The 25,998-nt window shown below is 26.6% G+C and overlaps 1 protein-coding gene across 4 annotated transcripts in view; it reads right to left on the bottom strand.

Annotated features, from left to right (window-relative positions):
• The window catches only part of LOC100201115 (rho guanine nucleotide exchange factor 9), a 48,179-nt gene extending 22,972 nt beyond the window's left edge, over nt 1–25,207 (bottom strand). Inside the window, exons 1-2 of one of the 4 annotated variants that reach the window (XM_065787891.1) lie at nt 25,029–25,207; nt 4,319–5,427 (exon numbers count right to left, since the gene is read on the bottom strand). In XM_065787891.1, coding sequence (XP_065643963.1) covers nt 4,319–5,416 — 1,098 coding nt within the window. In that variant the 5' untranslated portion in view covers nt 5,417–5,427; nt 25,029–25,207. Of the gene's footprint in view, nt 1–4,318; nt 5,428–5,505; nt 5,564–5,826; nt 5,970–25,028 lie in introns of those variants that run through there. The other 3 variants (XM_065787892.1, XM_065787890.1, XM_065787893.1) reach the window with 3 other exon arrangements.
• Between the last annotated feature and the right edge of the window lie 791 nt (nt 25,208–25,998).

Genomic DNA, 25,998 nt, shown 5'->3' with positions numbered 1-25,998 from the left:
GTCTGGACTCTGGGCTGGCCAGTTCAGTACCCGTATATCATGATGGCAAGGAGCATTGTCCTGTTGGAACAGGAACTCTTCTCCATTGCCAAAAAGCAAATTGGCTGATGGCAGCATACAGTTCTCGAGGACCCTGACATACTGGTGTTGATTCATGGTATCCTCACACCTGTACAACTGGCCAACCCCTGCCCAGGACATGCAACCCCAAACCATTATGAAACCTCCCCCGTGCTTAACTGTTGGAACAATGCACTGTGGAATGAACTTTCCCCGGCTTTCCTTCTTACATAAGCCCTTTTAGCCCCACAAAACATCTAGAATGAACTTTCATCGCTCCACAACACCCTTTTCCACTCCTCAACACCCCAGTCCTTATGTCGTCGCGCAAAATCCAATCGAGCTTTCTTGTGGGCAACAGTCAAAAGAGGTTTCTTGGCCACTACACAACCTTGTAGACCGGCCTTCAGGAGTCTCCTTCTGACTGTGCTTGTAGATATGTCCACTGCCGACTGTTTCCTGATGTCCGATGATGTCATTCGACGATTTTTCATACTCATACGAACTAACATCCGATCCTCTCTGACCGTGGTCTTCTTTGGCCGGTCGTCCCTGGGAAGATTGCGTACGGAGTTGGTTGCGGCATGCTTCCTCACAATTCCAAATACAGTCAGGTAGTGGATTTTCATTATTTGTGCCACCTTCCGATACGAATATCCCTCCTTAACCTTCGCCAACACCTCACATCTCTGTTCCATCGCCAACTTTCTATACGGAGTCATGTCTGAAAAATGTAAACAGAATTTTTAAATAATATAAAATAATAAAAAGAAGTAATAAATATTAAAAGTGCAATAGTATAAATATAAAATACATAATAAATCATGTTATTACAATTGTTATTTCTACAGAATATGACAATTTTTAAATTTTATTGACCAAAAATTCCAATTTTGTTACATGATATTAAAAAACAATTTTATGGGCTAAAAAAAACAAAATCTCATGCTTTCCACATAAATCCATAAGTAAAATACTATAAAACTGCATAAAATGTCAATAAATTATAATTACTAAACTAAACAATAGTTTAGAAATAAATTTTAACATACCTGCTAAATTGCCAAAAATTGAAAATTCACCGATCGCCATGAGCAAATATATATATATATATATATATTTTTTCAACAATAACAACAAAACTCTATTTATACAAAAATTTTGTTCAATTACAAAAACATTTAATAAACACTATTGTTCAAACAGTCGCCATATAATTGTTATTTAGTTCACATTAGCCATAATAGGGCTATTTACTGGTTATAGCTATCATGGTATTGAAATATTGTTTTATATGCCGATTTAGTTTTCTTCAGATCATGTTTCCTTTATTTTGCACAACTTCTAATGTTAATACAAATAACTAGAGATAATGAACATAACAATTGCTCTGTTTGAAAAAATATATTTTAAAATAAAATAAAGTTTTAAATAGGCTCCTAAAAGTCTTGTTACAAAAGTTCAGTAAATTAATAATGCACTATAACACACAAGCTTTTGAAATAAATGGAGAATCCATCGAAAGTGCAGACTATTTCAATGGGGGTAGTGAAAACAACTAAAAAAATTTATATTTGAATATTAGTATTATTGACTTTTTATTTTTAAGACAAAAACTTGTTAAAAAAAATTTTTTAACAAATAAATAGCAATTAGTTTTCTTGCTTTCTTGTGCATTAAGTAAAACAGTCAAGTTTAGCAAAAATATTTAAAAAACAAAGCCTAAAATTATCAGTGTTTCTAGCGCAAATAATAAAGTATTTTCCTAATATACTGGCTGACAAAAGTCGTGAATAAATTGTATATCAAAAAATTTTGTTCTTTTGTTATATTCTTTTTTTTTATTTTGGTTATATTATATCTGCTTATTTTCTTAGCTCCACAGTAAAATAATTAGGTATATTACTTTTTTGACAAAATTTTTCTTTTTTTAATTTTTAATTTTTTTTAATTTAAATTTATTTAGATTTTCCATTTTGTATTTGTTTCCTTTCTTCGAGTTTTATTCTCTGTATTTACTTATAGTTTTATTTTGCTGCAAATTCTTAAAACACTTAATATATCAAAACATGGTCAAGTTGTTTAAAAAAATTACTTATGGCGTGTGACCACACAGGCTTCCTGGGAAAGCGTGTAAGATGTCATTTAAAGTTTGTAATAATGAATGTTTTTTCATTTTCTTGATAAAATCTATCATTATAACAAAACAAATGAAAATAAATTAAAATATAAAAATAAAATATGGTGCTAATATAAAATAAAATTTAACTTGCACTATTTTTTTAGCTGATATTTTTTTTTTTTTTTTTTTTTTTACAAATTTGGTATATATTTTTGTTATTGTTTGTTATGAGGAGTTGTCTAAATAAATATTCTTGTGAGTTGTCTAAATAAATATTCTTAAATGAACAGCGTTGTTAACAAAGGTAGTTCTAACACTCCATCTCTCATTTATAGGACTGATCTTATTACCTCTCCCAAGGATAATGCAGAACTACTTGCAAATAATTTTCCTTCTAACTCAAATCTTGAATCTTATGGCCATTCTCTTTCTTTTAAATTCATTATAAATATTCTTGCGCTTGCAAGATGATAAAAAAGAGTTTTTCTATTAAATCTTTTTTATGGTTTCTTTTTAGAAACTTTTTTTTTAATAAAAAATTTATTTGAACAAAACATTTTAGTCTTCTAAAATTTTCTTATTCAAATACATTTGTGATTAAAATTTGAAATTGAAAAAAAATTCAAAAAACTTAAAAGAATTTTAATGCTCAATAATTTAATTGCAGTGGCATAATTTTATTGCATCAGCGCCCGAAGTATACAATGGCATAGCCAGAATCATTCCTGAAAGTTAAACATATATATAGGTACAGTAACAATATCAGATTTAGAACAGTGCAAGTAGAAAAATTCTATTACAAACATTAAACCAGTAATTATTGCAAACTTTATACCAAAAATTAAATTATAAAAAATTTAAAGTAAAAAAAATAAATCATTTTACTTTTGTGTAAGGAAAGTTTTTTCTAAAAAAATAATTTAAGTATATATTTAAACTTAAGGAAGTGTAATGATTTATTAGATCAAACTTTTTTCTTTCACTTTTATTGCAAAATAATTTAAATGAAAAAATCTAATGAAAACATCAACTTAAGAACTATTTGAATAATTATTTATACTTGAACTTTTGATAGTATGCTAGATCAAGAAACAATAAAATGTAAAATTGTGAAAAACATCTCAAACGTGTGAAACATGAACGTAAAAAGTGACCATGTTTTAATTTTTTAATTAGATCAATTCTATTTATTTACTTTGTTTTATTATAAACGCGTTTTATGTTATAAATGTTATAAAACTGTATAAAACAACGTCACAAAGTTGTTTAACATTAACACAAGCTCTTTATATATCAAAACAACTTTGCAGTTTGTTTTATTGTTATTTTAAAGTTTTTGACAATAACAATTCAATACACTTTAAAAATAACACGTGTTTTATCATCAGCATGTACGTATTAAATAGTTTTCTATAACTATTTAAAGTGGTTTAAATATTAAAATATATATATATATATATATATATATATATATATATATATATATATATATATATATATATATATATATATATATATATATATATATATATATGTATATAAGCATACTTTTGACATTTAGTTAATAAATAAACAGCCATATTAAACAAAAAAAGATAGAACAAAACAAAATTAAAATTAATTTTCTTTAAATAAAAATTTAAATTAATGATTATATATCTTTTCAAGTAAGACATTGTATAAATAATTCCATTTGTGAGTGAGTAATTATTTTAAATAAATAGAAACTTTATACAGATTTGTAAATCAAACCAAACAGCAAAAAAAAATATTAATTCATAAATATTAGAAAGCTAAAAGTTTAATATATATCTATTTGTCCCAAAATTACTTATTATTACCACTAATTTCCTGATTCGCTAACAACCCTACATATTTTTTGTTTTTTTAAAGATAAAAATTATATTGAATTTGAGAAAAATTTAATTATTACATTAAAAAAAAAATTTTTTTGCTCATTTTTTTTAATATCCCTTTTTTTGATATCTCATAATTTTAGTAACATTAACAGGCTTACTTTTAAAAATAGTTTTGTATTTTGAACTACATTTAAATGCAATATAAATGCAACTTAATGTAATACAAACCTGCTAAGAACAAGTTTGTATTGCATTCATATATTGTTATAACACTTACAGCAGAAGAAACATTGCGCCACATTTTATCATCTTTTTTTTGCAATAATGGTTTTGGTTTTTCTTCTTCTATAACTGCTGATATAGCATTTCCCTCTGTATTATTGAGATATTCATCTGAACTAAATTTATGAGGTAAGCAATCTGAAAAAGTTCTTTTAAGATTAGAATCCTTTGCTCTCAAATTACAAAAGTCTTGTGAAACATCTGATGTAAGATTCTCTTTTGAATTGTAATTTAAAGCTTTGTTCCTTCTGTTTATTGGCTTGGGAACCAGTGGAAGCGGTGGTCTATTAATTAATACAGGAGTTGACGAGTATCGATCTTTAGAATGTTCTAAAGGTTGAGACTTGATATTTTGAAAAGAACTAGTTCTCAAAGTTTTTGTTATTTCTATTAGTGAGAAATCTATAAAGTCAGTACGAGCTTGATTTATAATATTGTCATTGTTATCTGTTGCAAAACAATTACATTTTTCTATAGTTATTTCATTAAATCCATCACTTTCAGATGTATCCTGCAACGATAATACAGAACAACACGTATTGTTAGTGTCAGATTGTTTTTCATTATCTAACTTGTCTTCGTATGGAACAATATATGTTTCATTACAGTCTAAGCAACAAATGCCATTTTCAATATCTTTTTCTGTATTTTTGACAGTTATTGAGCAATCGTTAGCATTAAAGGCTTTTACTGGGGATTCATTTTCATAATTTGGCTGACACAAAGTGTAATCACGTGAAAGTTTTAAAGAATACAATTTTTTGGACTTTGGTTCTGCAACAGACTCGTTAGAGGACCACTGAACTATGTTTATTTGAGATTTACTGTTGTTCTTTTTTTCATTTCTTTCTTTTATTCTACTTAAGCTTGACCAACGTTTTATAACATTTTTTCTTTTATTATCATTTGGTAAATTTTCACTTGGTAATTCAGTATTCGTCGTCACGTCTGCTTTGAAATAGTCAGCAAAATGAGCATTTTTTAAACGTCGAAACTTTTTACCTATCGTATTAAAGGCTGAGAAAATGTTGTTGCCGTGTTTAGTTAATGTCGGTCCGTGATCGTATTCACCGTTTGATTTTTTTTCCATCATTATCGATTATGCTAAATTTTAAAATTTATCTTAAAGTAAAATAACACAAAATTTTAAAAATATCTACAATGGTTTTAAAAATGTCATACATAACATCTTGGATTTTGTTTTTTGTAAATACTTAACAAAAGTAACAGCGGTGCGAAAACTATAGACTTTTAACTATAAACAAAGAATACATTAACAATAAAATAATTTCGGCTTAGCTCTTTATTAGTTAATAAATAACATCGCTCTGAGAGTAAGGAAGTTCATAAAAAAATATATCAAAAAAATTTACTAAAACATTTAATGTCTAACTTTAAAAAGAAAGGAAGTTGAAAATTTTGAATAAAAAGGGTCAACTGTAACTAACAATATAAAAAGTTCTCCGCAATTTTTAAAACTATTGTTAAAAACTAATTACTTACTTTCAGAAGTTTTATCACTACATTATCTAATACCTTAAATTAAAAAAACTCTTTTTTAAGTCAAGAAGGAATCACATCGCTTAATACAAACTCATTTAAAACGATATTGAACGACCAACTTTTTAAGGATTTGACGTAATAGTCTGTAAAAAAAAAAAATTATTTTCCCGGAAGAAAATAAATTTAAAACAATACTTACTAAGTAACAAATTAATTATTGTATATTTGTTATTGTCATAAAACTATCCATAATTAGTACTCTTTATTTTAATTTTTAATTACTCATTGTAAAATTAATAATGTATCGGTTATATTTCTAAATACTTGAAAATGCATTACATTTATGTTTAAATTATTGTGCTCATTAACCCTAGAGGAAATTGAGATCGTTGCCTCTGCCCAAAGTATTATTAAGAGTATAATTTTTTAAGTAAAAATAAAAAGTTTTATATGACAAAAATTGTTTTTTATATATATACAACTTTTAGAAAATTTTGAACAGCGTTGTTAACAAAGGTAGTTCTAACACTCCATCTCTCATTTATAGGACTGATCTTATTACCTCTCCCAAGGATAAAGCAGAACTATTTGCAAAGAATTTTCCTTCTAACTCAAATCTTGAATCTTATGGCCATTCTCTTCCTTTTATGTTCATTCCAATTCCAATTAAACAGGTTAACCCATTATTAGACATTCAAATCACTTCAGTTTCCGTTGCTAAAGTCATATCTCGATTAAACTCTTCTACGGCTTGTGGTTCAAACAACATTCCTGTCATAGTCTTACAAAAGTGTTCTTATTACTCTCTTCAATTCTCTCTAAACTATTTAATAAGTGCTTATTTCAGTTTTGTGTATATATATATACATGTATATATATATATATATATATATATATATATATATATATATATATATATATATATATATATATATATATATATATATATATATATATATGTATATATAATATATATATATATATATATATATATATATATATATATATATATATATATATATATATATATATATATATATATATATATATATATATATATATATATATATATATATATATATATATATATATATATATATATATATATATATATATATATGGTTCAGGGACGTGGTGGCACCTGAAAAGCAGGTACAAATTTTTTAAAGCGAGACAAATAAGAGATCAAGGAAAATTATATTTAAACTAAAAAGAGTTTTTTATTGATACAAAATATTACGTAACTCATTTGTATTAGCATAATTTTTTATTATGTCTTTTATTAATATCTTATTATGCGTCAAATTCCACATTTTCTCATGTTCCATTGACAAGAGAACACGATTTCTAACATGCTCTGATGTCAACCCATTTGCTAGACAAGTTTTGACAAGTTTTAGTTTGTTGGGAACTCTCTCACACTCTGCTGAATTTGTTGGAATTGTACTGAATATCTTGTATAGAACTGCAACAGAGGGGAATACAGCTTCTAACATAGTCTTCAGCATAAAATTATAAATGGTGAGGAAAGAAGGCAAAGTTTTGTTATTCTTTTCAGCAGTCTTTCTGTAGATCTCCACAAAGTCAACCATTTCAGTAGTGAATTCATTTAAATATTGATACCAATTTTGAATTTTTCAAGCACTGATTGCATTTTTTCTTGTGAATTAGAGTTATGAAAATTATGACTACTATCTTCGCTCTTATTCTTCAATAAAGAAAATTTGTGAACAAGAACTGGAGTTGCTGAATCCACTACAGTATAAAACACTTCTGCTAGCCACTGATCTTTAGCCTGAGAAACTGAAGCTCATCTTCTGTTTCATCGAAGTCTATTTGTTTCTTTCTGCGAGTCCATTTCTCAACAAATATTTGCTGTTCAAGCTGAGCTTCAGTTGCAATTTTAACAGAAGATAAAATAGCATTTTGGCCAGCACTGTCCCTTAGTACTTGAAGCTTTTCCAGTGATAAATCGACAGATATTATAGCAATGGAAAAATCAAGTCTTTCTCCTTGAAGAATTTTATTTAGGGGACCCAAGTTAGTAAAAATTTCTTTGAAGAGACATAAAGTCACAATTGTGTTATGATTTAAATCGGAATAAAAGACCTTATGTTTTACTTTGAATACTCGTTTTAAATTCAATGTCATTGGAAATTTGTTCAAGGCAATCAATTACTGCAAGGTATAGTGTCAGCAGTCGGTCTGTAGCATTTTGTAAGGCACTAAAACACTGTGGGTAGCAGCCAGTTCAAGAGACTGATTCACATCCTCAAGAAGAGATTTGTACTTCTCAAATATATTATTTCGTTTCCTTGAGTTTTCGTATAGAAAAGTTTTTAATTTCTGCACATCACCAGGCTTGTTTTCTGTTCCAAAAAGGTTATCAGAAACAACAGAAGATTTTGCACAAGCTTTCATAACCAGGTTTGTTCCATGAGATCCACAATAAATATTTATTGCAATGGGAGAACACTGCTTTAAATGTGTTGCAACTCCTTTGTTTATTCCTTGCTTATTGCCCACACCATCAAAAGACATACCCATACAATTTTGAATATCTACGTACAATTTTTTCACTTATTCCTACTCCAGTAGTTGTTTTAGTTTCAACCATTGAAATCAGATGTTCCTTTACAACGGCATCTTCTGCAGCAAGCGTAGCATAACGTAATACAATAGAAGTACAATAGAAGTTTGCTCACAGAGTGTAATATCAGTGGTGCCAGCAGCTGATAGTGAAAAGTAAACTGAATTATTTATTTCTTCTGAAATATCCTTCTTGACCATCTGTGTCATAGTATGAATTAGCTTGTTTTGTGTATAATCAGAAAGAAACGTAATTCTAGCACCCCTTCCAGAAGACTGTTTTTGAGTACTGCAAATATTTGAAAGTTTTTTATTCAGTACCTCATCATACCAACTGGGTAAATTTAAAAATTCAGAAATTTACTTGCACCATATTGAAAGACTTCACTTTTTTCAGAGTCATTGTAAAAGTTGGCTTCCTCATTTCCGCATAAAGAAATACTCTCTGCGATCAAATACCGAATAACATCAATAACTCGTATTAGGTATTGATGTAATTTTTCCGCTTTTTTACGTTTTTTGTTCAGATATCTCATGGTTTCAATATTTAGTATTTTATCAATTGTGGAGTCTAATAAGGCATGAACCATAACTTCAGCAGCATTTTGATGGTTTTTCTGGGTGCAATGCTTTGTTATAATGTAACTTAAGTTTGACTAATTATCAAACACATCATGTAAAGAACTTGTGTCCTCTCTTGATCCAAAGCATAAACAAAAAATGCAAAAATTTTGTCTAGTGATAGAGAGTAGGTTAGCCATGACCTTTTCTGCACAGCTTTAATGTCATTAACTTTACTTGATTCGGTGTAATACTTATATAACCTTGAATGTTTTGATGGTTTATTTGACCCTAATACAAAAAATTGCTTTTTATTAATCATCTTTGCATTTTCAGCTCTTCAGCTCTAGAAATTTAGCTGGAACATTTTCATTGACACTTACAACGTTGTCTGATTGCTTCTAAATAATCTTTTCTGCTAGGCTTAGGTCCGTTGCTGCAATTACAGACACTTTATAATTACCCATTTCTACAGTCACTCTCTCAGTTTCTGTAATGTTTCGGTTTCTGAATGTTTCTGAATATTGTAGCTCTGCTCCTTTATCTGCTGCAATTATGATATCTTGATTATTGTCTGTTTCTTGTACAGATGATTGGTGACTAATCTCTGCTATTGGCTCTGTTTCAATAATAGGCTTACTTGTGATATTCACAATGGATGTTGATGGTAATTCTACATTCTCTGTTGCTGTAAAGGATGTCCCAAATAAATGGAAAATTAAAAATATGTCCTTTGAAAGAAACCAGGGCATTGGTTTATTTCGTTTGTGTTATAACTACTATAGGTCTATGGAATTTATAAATAGTAGAACTGTTTATAAATTTCAAGGACCAATAGGGACCAAAACGTTCTCTTCGTTTTTTTATCCGAGATGCTTGTTGTTCAGTTGATTCATTTGCTCTTGCTCGAACAGAAAAGCTAATCGATCAACTTCCAGTCTCCAAATTTCTTTTTTATATTTAGCTTTCTTCTTTATATTTCTACATTGATAAGATTTAATTTTTTTACTTATTTACTTTACTTTTTATAGTATAAAATCTATCAATTTCAGGTCAACGTTTTTTGTTATAATTATTCAACAGCAATTTTATTTATTAAAATTGCTAAACAAAGTTTGTTGTTTTTTGTTTGTTTTAATTACTTTTCTTAACGATTTCTTTTATAACGCTAAACTAAAGTTTAGCGCATTTATTTTATTATTACCGGTGACCTAGTGTTTGTTTTGCGCGGACACCAAACAAACAAACAAAACCGACGTGAAAGCAAGTTATATAAAATGTTGTAAATAATGTCCGAATAGAAACTTATAGAACTAAAATAAATTTTTCTTTTTGAGGATTGGGGGCCCAGTTTCTTTTTGGGAGCCTAGTTTCCTGAGCCAGAATCAGAGCCCAATACAAGTCCTCGTACGGTCGTACTGGGCCACCACGTCCCTGATATGGACATATATATATATATATATATATATATATATATATATATATATATATATATATATATATATACATATAAATGTATGTATGTATATGTATATATATATATATATATATATATATATATATATATATATATATATCTATATATATATATATATATATATATTTATATATTTGATTCAGACAACAAGTACAGTACAAGGTCCATAGTTAGGATTTAATTAAAATTTAATAATAATTAATTAAAAGTTTTGTTTCATCTATTCACAGTTGCATTGCTGCTTGCACAGGTATTTAACTGATTTATAAAGCTAAGTCTATAGATATATATATATATATATATATATATATATATATATATATATATATATAATATATATATATATATATATATATATATATATATATATATATATATATATATATATATATATAAATTATATCAGTGTATTCTACAAATAGAGTGCTCAATGTTCTTAAAGAACAGAGCAATAATAAATTAGTAAAAACACTTATTTATCTTTTATCTTCAACATAATGTTTCACCATCTGTAGGTTCATCAGGAAGATATATATATATATATATATATATATATATATATATATATATATATATATATATATACGGCGGCGGCAGCGGCGGCGGAGCTTCTATAAACACTAGATAAAAGTTGCATCGAATTCTAATAAAAAAAGACTTAAATTTTGACCTTAGCCGAAGTTTATCGTCAGATCATTTACATAATTTATAAGTTGACTTGAATGTTATTGTACAGGAAAGGAGGGTGGGATTCACATGCTCCATTCTATAAGCCCATATTCTAATCTTATATAGAGAGAGGCAAATGAATATTTTTTTAATGCACGCAACTTTTTTTAAATCAATGAAGTTTGTTGTTTTAGTTCATTTTTAAAGATATTTATCAACTTTTATTTAATAGTTTGTTTTCTTAAATTAGGTATAAAATAGAAAAAAAAATAGAAAAGTTCTAATACAAATTACTTAGTAACAGGTTACACACAGCTAAACTTTTTGTGTATGCATGTCTTAAGACAGTCGGCTCAACTGTATGGAATGTACATTTGAGCAAACCATATTTCGTGTTAGTTTGCTCAGAGCATTCAATATATAACTTGTCAACCGACATTAAGTAAGCAGGACAAGTACTTTGCATCAATTTGTATATTTGTATTGTGTTTGCAGTTAGATTAAACATTTTTTTTTTGGGTTAGTTGGTCCAATATACAATAATTGGTTGGCGTAGCGTTGGCATATACTCTGGTTTTAAAACATTACAATATCATATCTAACCTTCTAACACTGTTTAGTACATAGGTGAAAAGCTAATAAGTATATATATACATATAACTAAGCCAATTTACACATTAACTATACGGATAGTTAGATATTTTTTAAATGTTATAGTTTTTTTTCTCTAGGTCTTGTTTGGCCTTTTGACCAATAATTGTATTAATGTAAAATATATTTCGTTTGGTAATCAATTTTCATTAGAGTTGTATGGTATAAATTGTAAAGACCAGGTAAACTAAAAATTCCTTTATCTTACGCCATTATGCAGCAAGTCAAAGTTGGCAAAATAAGTATTCAATTAAAGGCCTATAAAGCTATTATTGTAACGCTACATCGGGTCAATATAACATCTATAAAGTTATACAAATAGTGGTTTAAAGTAACGCTAATCTAGTAAAACATGCAGGGTGCCATCGTGCACATAAGCTATTTTTCCAAAAGCTGTTTTAAGCAGACTTTTGCACAATCATGATAAGCATAGTATGCTTAGCCAAAACTAGGTTTATAATAAGTTTTTTCGATGGTGGTATATAGTTATCAATGATATTTAGATGTCAAAATGTTCATACGATCATGCTACATCTACTTTTACGAGTTTTTCTGGTAAAGTATGTATGCAATCAGCAAAATATTTACTATGCATCTATATATGTCAACTATTCAACTATGTATACACATAAACACAATGCAGTGTAAAATGATACTTTGCCTCCTATTCTCATTGGAGGCATCTAATTTTAAGTTGTGTGAGAGATAACAAGTATTCCGTAAACGAACGTTCGTGGGATAATATTTTACGCTAAAATGCTTTATACACTAAATGAAAAAAAAAGACTATTCCTAAAATAAACAAAAAGTAACAAACAAATATATGTTTTTAATGATGCCAGTATTTGAGCTTTTCTTATATATTTATTTATGGAGTAAAAACTCGGTGGTTTTGTAGTTTTCATCAACAAGTTGTTTTGTTTAAACGGTTAATTTTCAAGAAAATTTATCAAAAATTTAAAGATTTTATATTCAAGTCCTATTTTAATAGTTATCTCATTTCAATCTTTTCTAACTTATTTCAGCATTTTTATGTTTTTATTTTAGATAACAGAAGAAACCATTGTGAAGGGTAGCAGAAATGTAGCAAAACAACAGTAGCAAAACAATCGTACTGCAAAACCCACTAAAAGAGTTTTCTTTTTTTGATAAATAAAAAAACTTGTTATGAGGTAAGACTAAGTAAAAATTTAAAACCTCATTTTTTCCGTCTTTTTTATTTGTTAAATTATTTATTAAAATGTAAAGCTCGATACAAACGAGCACTTTTTTTAAGTATTTTTTTGGGGTTTATATCTCCTTGTTAAACTTAACAGAGCATTTTGTCAAAAAATTCTTTTAATCTTTTGAAAAAAAAAAGTTTAAAAATTAAACTTTTTCAGAATAAATGTTTTATGTCTAATATTTATTATGCCATATATCATTAATGTATCAACATATATCATTAATGTTAAACCATTTTCAAACGGCTAACCATAAAGAATTTTAAAGAGAAATGTTTGATCGTCCAAATAATATTTTAAAAAGTCCAAAAAACACATATTATACAATTAGTTATTATTTTTGGTGTAAAGTTATTTCAGAAAGCTATAATTTAGAACGGGTTGCTGTAATTATGTATTTAAGTTAATTAAATCTAGTTATGTTGCAATAATAATTAAATATATAATACCTTCCGAAAGAAACTTAAGCAAAAAAATATTTCAGATTTTGTTTAGAAAACATTTCTACGAAATATTCCAGTTGTTCAACTTGCTATAGTGGACTAATTGCTAATGATTTTAAATAATTAAAAAAGTATAGTTTAAGATAAAAGTTATTTTAATACTAAATTTAATTTTAATACTAACTTAAGACCAAATAAAGTCACGCTAAACCTGTTCAAATCAGTGTAAGGTAACCACGATATAAAGAGTGAATATACTTAAGAATCTTGGTTTACTCCGAGATCATAAAATCAAGAGAAGTCATAGAGATTTTTTTTGAAAATAAAATTTAAAAGTAGATTTATTTACTTATTAAAAAATACTTATTTACTTTGAATAAAAAAATCAATTTCCGATTTGTTTAAAACATTTATATATTTCCTGTAATTAGTTTTTATTTTTGATTAAGTATTGTTTTCCTAATTTAATTTTTTTTTTTTTTTATCTTTTAAAAAAAAAATTTTATCGCGTTATAAAATATTTGTTGGAGTAGTGTTAAAAAAAAATGTTAGGCTAAAAAATTTAAAAAAATTCTAATGAACAAAAACATTCGACTAGTTTCATTAATCCATTCACAAGAAAAATAAAAGATTTGTAGGCAATTGTAAAGACGCATCAGCTAAATATACATAACATTTACCATATTAACTTTTATTATTTAATATTTATGTTCAAATTTAATAAAAATATAATTCCAAATTTTTTTAACTCGTTATTTAAAATAAATCTAATTAGATCTTTAAGAACCAAATGACATATTTTATTATTAAAATATTTACTTTTTTAGTATTAGTATTAGTCATCGTAGTAACTGGTCCTAACAGGCACAGACGTCCGTCAGACGTCCTGTGTCTGTTAAGATCAGTGATATGATATTAAAGATTTCTTTAGATTCTATTACGTTTAACTTTCGTTTATTGAAATTTAGAGGTGATTTTTCGTTATTCGTGCTATAATGTGTGACCATGCATTTAGAAATATTAAATTGCGCAAGCTAGTTTTTAGTCCACTTAAAAGTTAAATCAATATCTTATTGCAAAGATAGTGGTGATGCACAGGATAGCATTTCATTCAGTACTTTGAAATAATCTACATACAGTTAGCTGTATGTAGATAATACCAAACCGTTTATAAATAGTTTAATTGTTTAGCAAATAGCTCCAACAAGAGTGGTTTTGTTACTGACATAATGACACAACACTGGTGATTTGTACCCAAGTAAACCCATTTTTGTCTAAAAAAACTCTTTGTTTCATTTCTTTTAAAAAGTCTTAAATCTATTAAATTGTGAGACCGGATATTCCATAAGCTGTTAGTGTAAGCAACAAATTTTACGTGGCACTGTACCAAACGCCCTCACCAAATTCAAAAAACATCAACCAGTTTAAATTTTCCCAAGCTGATTGAAACAAAATCTGGCGTTTCAAGTAGATTGATTGAGAATGATTTTTTTTTATGATATTATTTCTTGAACTATTTAAATAGACGGCCTTCTATTGCTTAAAATGGCCATTCTATATGCTTAAATCGAAAAAAAGAAGGCCAGTTAAGAAAAACACATATTTTGTCAGATAGACAATCTTTGTCAATATATTTTAATTTTTGACCTATAAATTTAAATAAGTAAATCTGGCACATGAAAAAAATTTTTGCGTTGACTTAATCGAAATATCTACTATACTACACTTCGCTAAACTTTGTAAACTTTTAGGCTTTTTTTTAAGTTTTTTTTTAATAATAAAGAGCAATCGTGATTAATAAATGATGTATTTATTGAAAACAACACAATATTTATTAACAAATTTATAGTTATATATTACTAAAATGATTTTAGAAAGTAATAGGATATATTTGTCAGTAGAACTTTCGATATATTCAAGGACTATCCAATAAATAAGAATACACAAATTCTCAAAAGTAAGCTTTAAAAGTATTTAACAAATTGAACACAAACTGATTACAAATGTGAAACAAAATATACTTATTTTTTCTCTGCCTTTTTTTAAAGGCAACAATGTTATCTGCAACAATGGAATCATTGAGTCTTTTTCTGATGATTTCAAATAAATATTTGAAATAATAATGTGTATAACTCTCCACGATTTTGATGATTTAAACATAAAATGGTTGGTAACTTTCTCTACTGCCAAGAATAAACTTTGCTGCTTTACAATGTTACATTTGAGACTGATAAATAACATCAAATACATGGTCTAACACAGCAAAACTATCACAGGCATACTTTAAAAGGGGTAATGTTTGGAGTTGTTAGCCCACCTCTGAACAACTTTTTTAAACAACTATGTTCATTCGGCTCCTGTTAAAAATGTTGAGTACAAAGCAATTTGCAACATATTTTAAAATTCTTAATTAGTTTTTTAGCAATAAAACCAGCATTATAACTAGCAACTTCATAAGAATAACTTGATAAGGTCACATAATCAAAATATCTTTCTTCAACAGAATTAATATCAATTTCAAAAATTTGAATTCTCTCTTTAATTAAACTTTTTATTTGGATTATCTTCTCACTATAGATAACATCTTTTAAAGTGACAAGGAACCACTCATTTGGTGGTATTGTTTAAATCTTCTTTCTAACAGATCACTTTGAAAACGAGCAGTCAATATAAATTTATAGTTATCTTCCAACAGATCTTCTATTAATGAAGCTCGACATGATAAAGTTCTTTATAGTACTAATAATGTTTGAGGAGATCATGTATATTTCTTAAAATTTGGAATTTTGGTGATTTGTTTGTGTTTGTATTTAAGTAGGCCGTGTATTATTTACTACTTTTAAATATATTTAGCTTAAAATTTATATTTTCGCAAATTTCAAATTACAGTCTTAATTGAAGGGACAAGTTGTAAAGTAAACTTGATGCAAAATCAAAATTGATGTTTGGAAGGTTATTATATTTAAAAAGTAGGGTTGAGCGAGGCTAGTTGAGCATAGGGGCAAGTTGGGTTATTAAAATATCTAAAAAACTACGCATCTAATGACAAGACATCTAATGGATGATAGTTCCGTAATTAGAATGTTAACACAATGCGCAACACAAGATTGCTGAAAAGCAGTTGAATAAGATACGCGGACACTTTTTCTATTTTAGACCATAAAAGAAAAAAAATTTTTTTTGCTTTTTTACTCTTGGATGCTTATAAATTTTGTTATCTGCCATCACTTAAGTATTGATATTTTACTAATTTATCGGACTTTTGAATAGAATTAGCCACTTTTTCCTAAGTCTTAATGTTCTAAATAAAACCTAATTAATGTGTCACTATGTCTAGTAAAGGTAAGTTAAACAGCTTATTTTATTTGTTTGATATTTTAGATCAACTTTACTCAAATAACACTAGCCTTTTCTACCCTCATTGAATTAACTTTAAAATAATTTCATTTAGAAACGCTGAGTATGGAAATCAACGAGAGTTTGACAATGTTTTTTTAGAGGCTCTTATTGTTGAAATATGTTATGACTTATTGTATAAATATAGATTGACAAGTTATCATGAAAATAAAACTTTGAGCAAAATAAATTCAAAATTTTATTAAAGAAAGAATTTATTATAGTCATTCAATATATAATATTTAATATAAGCAATATATAATAATTCAAGACTCGTGTATAAACACAAAGATGAAATAAGAAATGATTTTAATAAAAAAAGGGAATTCAAACTTGGTAATAAATATAGATATTTATTTTAACTAGAACTTTAAGTTCCGTGAATTTCGTTTTATCCGTTACTTTATTTATTTTTATTTTTAATTTTTTTGATTTTTATTTGTCTTTTTTCACATACATTTTGAAAACTTTTTTTGTATACTTAGACTTTTTCACATACATTTTGTAAACTTTTTTTGTATACTTAGACTTTTATACGGCAATAACTTGATTTTTGTTCTCGCTTGATTATTTTTTTATATATGTTAAGTCTTCGCTTATATCTTTTGATTTTTTTGTTAATTTTTTGTTTATAGATTTTATCTTTGTATAACGATTTATATTTTTATGACATTTTACGTACCTTTGTGTGTTATGTGGGCGTCAGTATGACAACTGATTGTCATACTGGGCGTCAGTATGACAATCAGTTGGAGGGCAAAATAAACTAAAACACTTTTATATAAAAGTGCATCTTAACTTCTCTAAACAATTCCTTGTGAACCCTTTTTAAAATTATTATGCATATATATTTTATCTTTAAGATCAAATTGTAAAAGCTTATACTTTTATATATATTATAACGCAACGTCGGTAACGCGACGTCGGTAACGCGACGTCGGTAACGCGACGTCGGTAACGCGACGTCGGTAACGCGACGTCGGTAACGCGACGTCGGTAACGCAACGTCGGTAAGGCAAATAGTTAGACGACAGAAATAAATAACAATTCAGATAAAGAGTGCATATTAAAAAAATTTCGGCATCTTAGCGTTCTTCCTTGGAAAAAAAAGCAAACTTTTATAAAAAGCTCCTACCGTTTTATAGCTAACTAATAAAAAAATTTTACAAAAAAAAAAAAAAAAAATAGAAATGAAATTGAAAAAACTCTAGATCAACCAATTTTTTTCAATAAAATTAACAGTTTATTCAAGACTCTGGTGAAGGAAATGTTTTGTAACAGAATAAAGTGTCATTTTAAAAATAAAACCTTTACTGTAAAATATTTATTGAGAAATTATTAATTTTATTATAATGTAAAGTTAAATATTTGCTTAATAATGAACTAATGTTTTTAATTAAAATGAAGAAAATAGTTACAAAGCTGAAACAAGAAATATTTTAAATCAAGGAATTCTATATTTGTTTGCCGATATACGAAATTGTTTTGACAATAGTAAAAAAAATTTAATATATGTTACGCTTAATAAAGTGATAGACCACAAAAAAGACATCTTAAATCTATCTTAAATCTGCATAACATCTGAATATGTGTCTGAATCTGAATATCTGAATGAATTATCTGAAATTGTTGAAATTATTGAAAAATCTGAATATCTGAATGAACATGTGTCTGAATCTGAATATCTGAATGAATTGTCTGAACAAGTGAATACAATGTTAAAAAACACTCAATTCTTTTGGTTTCAAAACACAATATCTTCAGTTTGACTAAAGAAACATGAATTAAATTTTGCAGACCTATTAATGACATCTAACTCCTATTGAAAGATAGATTTTAAATTAGTTTTTATTTTGTAAAGGTATGACCGCTTTTTTAAAATAAGTTAAAGTTCATATTGTTTGCAAGCAATTTATTGAAGTGAACGCTTAAATTAACAAGTTTTAAAAACAATTAAACAAAATTCTTTTTCAAAGTTCATCTATCAAAAGAATTTTAATGTTATTAGAAATATAATTTAAATCTTGATATATTATATGAAAAAATAAGATAATTAAAGTTTTAAATTTTGTTTTAAAGTGAGGTAAAGAAAGAAAAGGATGATAAATAAAGAAATAATTGGATGATATGCAAAAAAAAAATCAACAAATAAATAAAAAGATAATAAACAAAAAAACAAAACAAGTTAGCTTCCAAATTTTCTTCAACATTTAATGATTAATCGATGTGTTTGTTGTTGCTATGGCGCTACTAAGATAAACAACAACACTGTTAATGTAGATTTTCATCACATTTCTAGAAATAAACCTTGTTTAAACATTAATTAATGTATAAACAAAAAAATTAATAATGTATTAAAAAAAATATGGTGGTTGACCACCAAAATTGTAAAGTTTTAGAGTTTTATCTTTTTTCATTTAATTAAATGAAAGGTAAAATTTTTAATAATAATATTAGTAATTCAAAATTAATTAGTAATGATTAGTAAAGAGCAGCCGTGGCGCAGTGGCTAGAGTTCTGACCCGGACCCAGCGGACCGAGGTTCGATACCAGCACTAGCCCAACAAGCGACATTGATACGGAATGAGGCATGAACTTCTTGTTAAACTTCTTGTTATTTCTCATTAGAATTACAGCGTTGTAATAGCTGTACTAAGATTACTTTTAATAAATATTCCACTTTTGATGACCATTTTGTCTATGATTCGATATTTTGTCTATGTGCTCGTCTTCTTTCGACAAGGTAAATGTTTATGTGATTAATATATATATATATATATATATATATATATATATATATATATATATATATATATATATATATATATATATATATATATATATATAAATATATATATATATATATATATATATATATATATATATATATATATATATATATATATATATATATATATATATATATATATATATATATATAATCACATAAATATAAATAAATAAAAAAATATTTATGTAAATATTTTTGTGATTATATATATAAGTATATATATATATATATATATATATATGATATATATATATATATATATATATATATATATATATATATATATATATATATATATATATACATATTGCATTCTTTTGATATATATATATATATATATATATATATATATATATATATATACATATTGAATTCTTTTGATAGATGAACTTTGAAAAAGAATTTTGTTTAATTGTTTTTAAAACTTGTTAATTTAAGCGTCACTTCAATAAATTGCTTGCAAACAATATGAACTTTAACTTATTTTAAAAAAGCGGTCAAACCTTTACAAAATAAAAACTAATTTAAAATCTATCCTTCAATAGGAGTTAGATGTCATTAATAGGTCTGCAAAATTTAATTCATGTTTCTTTAGTCAAACTGAAGATATTGTGTTTTGAAACCAAAAGAATTGAGTGTTTTTTAACATTGTATTCACTTGTTCAGACAATTCATTCAGATATTCAGATTCAGACACATATTCATTCAGATATTCAGATTTTTCAATAATTTCAACAATTTCAGATAATTCATTCAGATATTCAGATTCAGACACATATTCAGATGTTATGCAGATTTAAGATAGATTTAAGATGTCTTTTTTGTGGTCTATCACTTTATTAAGCGTAACATATATTAAATTTTTTTTACTATTGTCAAAACAATTTCGTATATCGGCAAACAAATATAGAATTCCTTGATTTAAAATATTTCTTGTTTCAGCTTTGTAACTATTTTCTTCATTTTAATTAAAAACATTAGTTCATTATTAAGCAAATATTTAACTTTACATTATAATAAAGTTAATAATTTCTCAATAAATATTTTACAGTAAAGGTTTTATTTTTAAAATGACACTTTATTCTGTTAAAAAACATTTCCTTCACCAGATCATTTATTCAATAGTTTTTTTGCAAATACTTTTTTAAACAAAAAAAAAAAAAGCAATACCACTAATTGACCTAACATATAAAAATGTAAATTCACCAACAAACAACATTGATCTAAGTCCAGAAATTATCGAAACATACCTCAAAAGTCTAAACTTATCTAAATCACCAGGCTCTAATGCATTACATCCAATAATATTTAAGAAAACTTGCTTTCAAATGTCTAAACATCTATCAACTATTTTTAACAAGGTCCTTGAGAGTGGATAAATATTTCAAATATGGAACAATTACACTCATATTCAAAAAAGGAGACAGATCAAAAGCACTTAATTACAGACCTATTAGTATAACTTGTATTTTAATCAAAATCTTTAAAAAAATTATAAAAAATCATATAATGACATATCTGATTAACATTAACTTATTAAGTCCACACCAGTATGGATTTCGTCCAGATCATTCCTGCTTAACTAATCTTTTAACTGTAATTAATTATTGGACATCATCACTTGATAATAATGTTCCCATCGACAACATTTATCTGGATTTTGAAAAAGCCTTTGACAAAGTTCTACATAAATTTCTTATTTCTAAACTTATAGCTTACGGTATAAATGGATAAATACTATATTGGATTAAAAACTTTTTGAAAAACTGCAGATAAAGAGTTGTTGTTAACGGTAATTACTCAAACTGGGTACCCGTTAAAAGTAGAGTTCCCCAAGGCTCCGTCCTTTCAGCGTTACTTTTTATTATATATGTCAACGATATCCCTGAAGTAATCAAATTAAAAGCTCTTTTCGTTGACAATGCCAAAATCTTCCGTTCTATTGAAAATACTTAATCTGCGCAAAAATTACAAAATGACATCGACGCTCTCGTTACATGGTCTGAAAAAATAGGGAATGAAATTTAACATTGATAAATGTTTTGTAATGCACTTTGGAAACAAAAACAAATCCCATACTTATAATATGTATGATCCAGAAAAAATATAAGAGTAAACATTAAACCCACCAATTGCAAACGAGATTTAGGAGTTCACATAGATTCGAACTTATTATTTTCCAAACATACAACTATCAAGTCAACAAAGCCACACAAATAATAGGAATAATAAAAAACATTTACATCATTTCCAGATTTATAATCTTTCAAAAAACTATTTTCAGTTCTAGTTCGCTCTCACCTAGAATACTGTGGATCAATCTTTAACCCTGGACTTCTCAAAGACAAACGGCAAATAGATAATGCTTTAAGAAGAGCTTCGAAACGAATCAATGGGTTATATGATCTACCGTATGAACAAAGATTGTTGGCGTTAAATATGACAACTGTAAAATACAGGCAACTTCGTGCAGACCTAATCTACGTCTATAAATGGTGCACAAATAGCAATAGTGATAGAAGTCTTTTTGAAACAGATAGCCAATTTATTCCTCGTGGTCATGTATATAAATAAAAAAAATAATCTTTACGATTAAATTTACGTATGAACTTTTTTTTTTAGAATAATAAATAAATAGAACTCTCTTCCTAATGACATTGTATCATTGTATCTCTAAAAAACGTTTAAGCTGCTTCTAGACAATCATCTAAAAAATGAATGGCTTCTCTACGACTAATTCACATTTTAATTCTATTAATTATACAAACTCTGTAATTGTCAAGTATTATATAACTAGGTTTACAGGCAGTTTATGTCTACACAATTTATTGTAAAATTTAATGTTAAAATAATAATAATAATAATAATAATATATTAAAAGCTACGGATTTCTGAATACACAAAAAATTAAACTTTTTTTTTTGTTTGTTTTGCATTTGTGTTTGGGTGGTTTGTAGATAGAAATGTGAACTGTATTTATAGAAGATATTTTGAGATATCATTAATTATGGTTTAAAGTTATTTTTAAGAGCGAGTTTTTTTTTTTTTTTAATTAATCTTATTTCTGAATAATTCGACTTATATAAGTTAATAAATTTTTTTGTGTTCAAGACGAAATTTTTTGATAAAAATTTTGAAAGTTTAAGTTACTGTATTTCGTCAAATTTGTATTTTTGGATATTTATTTATTGTATAGATAATAACACGAAATTTAATAGAAAATCGCGAAAGATGTATTTTTAAAGCTACGTTTAAGCTTCCGTTTGCTCTTGGGTTGTATCCATTTTGCTATTTTGGAAGAAATTTTTTGAGAAATGTGAAGGAACAAGGCAAAGTTTATATTTCAGCATAAACATCAAATTTTGAAATATGTTTAATAAACATTTAATGCCTTTAAGCGTTTTAAAAGTGGCTCAGCATGTGAGAATTTATCCTTATTATAAACTATTCTTGCAGGATGTTTTTGATTTCGATAAAGCGCGGCCAATTTAGATTTATGGGTACTTGTTCATGCAATATTGGTATATAGTTGCATCGTATAAGTACAGAATTTTTAGATTTTTCTAAGTGTAAAGCTAAGTTTATAGAGTATCCCAATGTTTTTCGAAATTTTGGTGTTTAACATGTTTATGTGCGCTTCCATGAGATGTTATCATCGATAAGTCCCTAACAATTTTATTGATTGAGTACTCTCAATTTCTTTATTATCTACTTTTAGCGAAAGTAATGAGAGAGGTAATTTTTTTGGCTGGAATGAAAAAAGATGTGTTTGGTTTTTTCTGCTTTAAGTGATAACTTATTGGACTTAAACCAATTTCTTAGTTTTTTGAGTAATGTAGGTGTAAAAAATAAGTTAGTATCGTCGGAAAATATCTAGTATACTTAAGGCGTATGTGAGATTTTTATGTATATTAGGAACAAAAGAGTTGCAAGAATGGAACCTTGGGGGGACACCGCACTTTATTTTGAGTAACTCTGATTTTTTTTTCCGTAGATTAATATGCATTGTTGTCTGAAAAACTTTTAAACTAAATCAAAGCGAAACTTTTTATCCCATATTTTTAAATTTTTAAGTAGGATTAAATGATCTACGGTGTCAGATGCTTTAGATAAATCAAGAAAGACTGAAGTACATATTTTTTATTTTCAAAAGAATCACCGAATTGTGGGAAACAGAATTGTTTTTCATTTAAGATATTGTTACTTTTTAGGTAGGTATATTATTTATTGTAAAGTACTCGTTCCAAAAGTTTTGGAAATACCGGAAGAACTGAGATGGGTCAGTAATTGTTTAGTGTAAATGAGTCCCTGGTTAGCAACGTTGAATGATATTTTGAATCAGAATTGCTAACCTAACCCTTTAAAAGGCAGTTTGCTTCTTCATCATTGTTTTCGCGTCTCAAACCTAGTTTCATACCAACCCTTCCTCCACCAAAAAGGGCTATTTTCAAAGTACCTTCATCTGTTAGGAACACCAAGCCCGTTGAGCTTGATATATTTTTAGCAGCTTATAAGATTACATGCTTTAGGTCATTACCTCAAAAGTTAAGAAATAGCGAAACTTGTTTTTGTGTAGTTAACGTCATTTTGTGTAGTTAACGTCATTTTGCTGGTAAATAGTTTTTGCTCATTGAAGATTGTCAGATTTATGATTAGAATTAAAAATGATCATACTTTTGCGGTGTACTTTGTAGAATTAAGCATGAAATTGTATTTATGTTTGAAACCGGAATTTTCATAATCAATACTTGCTCAAAATTACAAGAAGGAATTAATTCTTAAAATAAAAAAAACGCAATAATTTTATTAGATAGTATATGGAATATTAGGAGAAGATTATAAACTTCTGATTTTCTCTTAATAAACTTATTTTCCAAACTGTGTTCTGCAAAGTACAGAGCTTTTAAACTCAGTCATCATTAATAAAAAGCTATGATTTTTTTTTTCAATGCTATTTCAATGCCAAAGACTAAGGGGATCGCTATCGTTGAAGAGGTTTCTGTTTTTTTCTGGGATAATAAATGTAGTATAACAAAATGTCTGGAAAGCTGGAATCTGATAGAAAACGCCTTGAAATATACTTGGACTAGCAGAAACCTAGCAATAACAATATAATGTTTTGGCTAACTATCAGAAACGCTAGAATGTTTTTTCTTTTTAAACCACCTTTACAAATAATAAAGCTGTGAATTCATTTGAACTTAAATATATTTTATTTGTTTAAGAGTTTCAATTTACAACAATATCATTTAACTTTGATAGCATTAAAATTTTATTGTGAAATTTATAAAAATCCATTTTTTTAAATAACTTAATTACTCTTAAAAGATAGCCACCTGTAAAAACGCAATGTTGAATGTTGCTAAATAAACATAAAAAAAAAAAAAAGATAAAAACATTACCTAAAAGATGTAAGAACCACATATTTGTAAGAAACATATATTTTACAAATTCCTCAAACGATGGCAAATTTTAAAACATTTACTTATTTTTTTGTTTTACCATATAAATAAATTTTTGAATGTCTTTTTCATATATCGATTTAAATATATGCAGATATATAAAAAAAATTAACTCCATTAACTTAAGGAATTTTAATCCATAATAAAGGTTTAATTAGTTAAAACTGATTATTTACAAAAAAAATTATTTGGTGATGAACTTTCACAAAGCTTTTTTTAAAACGTATTTTTTTAGCATTTTAAGAGAACCAAATCTAAAATGTAAGTTGATTAAATAGGATAGAAAACGTTTTAATAAAATAAAAAGCATATATATGCTAAATACATTTTTTCAGACCTAACTAGATTTTACATCTTTTTAGACATTACATATTAAGTTATTTAAGAACATAAAATGTTTGTTTATGCTGCATAACTGTTTGACCATGTTGGCATTTAAAAAAAATTGGCATAAAAGTTCAAATCAATCCATTTTATAAATTCCAAAAATTATGTTATTCTTTAAAATGCTAAGAGTGTTTATAAATACAAATAAAAACAACATTTAACCAAGTCTGTATAAAGTTATTCACATGCCATATATATAAATTAAAACCAACTTAAAAAAAACAGGTAAAAATAAAAGAACAAAAATAAAAATTTAAACGTAAATGTTTATCTTTATGTATAACTTTATTTCTTTCTACTAGATAGAGACGTCCATCTTTACTCGAAACGGATTAAAATTTCCTTGACAACAACAATTACAAAATTAAAGAGAAAAATGCTGTTAATATACTTAATAAATATTTCTTAACTAAGAAAGTTAGCCAATATTGTTATTCAATGAAACATTTTTACAATGTATTAAAACTGCCATTTACAAATTTTAAAAGCATTTAAGCATTAAGTTAATACCATTTAAGTTTTT

This window comes from Hydra vulgaris, chromosome 01 (genome assembly GCF_038396675.1).
Source record: "Hydra vulgaris chromosome 01, alternate assembly HydraT2T_AEP".
In the NCBI taxonomy this organism is placed as follows: Eukaryota; Metazoa; Cnidaria; class Hydrozoa; order Anthoathecata; family Hydridae; genus Hydra; species Hydra vulgaris.
The sequence above is the reverse complement of the archived record's forward strand: the minus strand, read 5'-3'. Positions and strand labels throughout refer to the sequence as shown.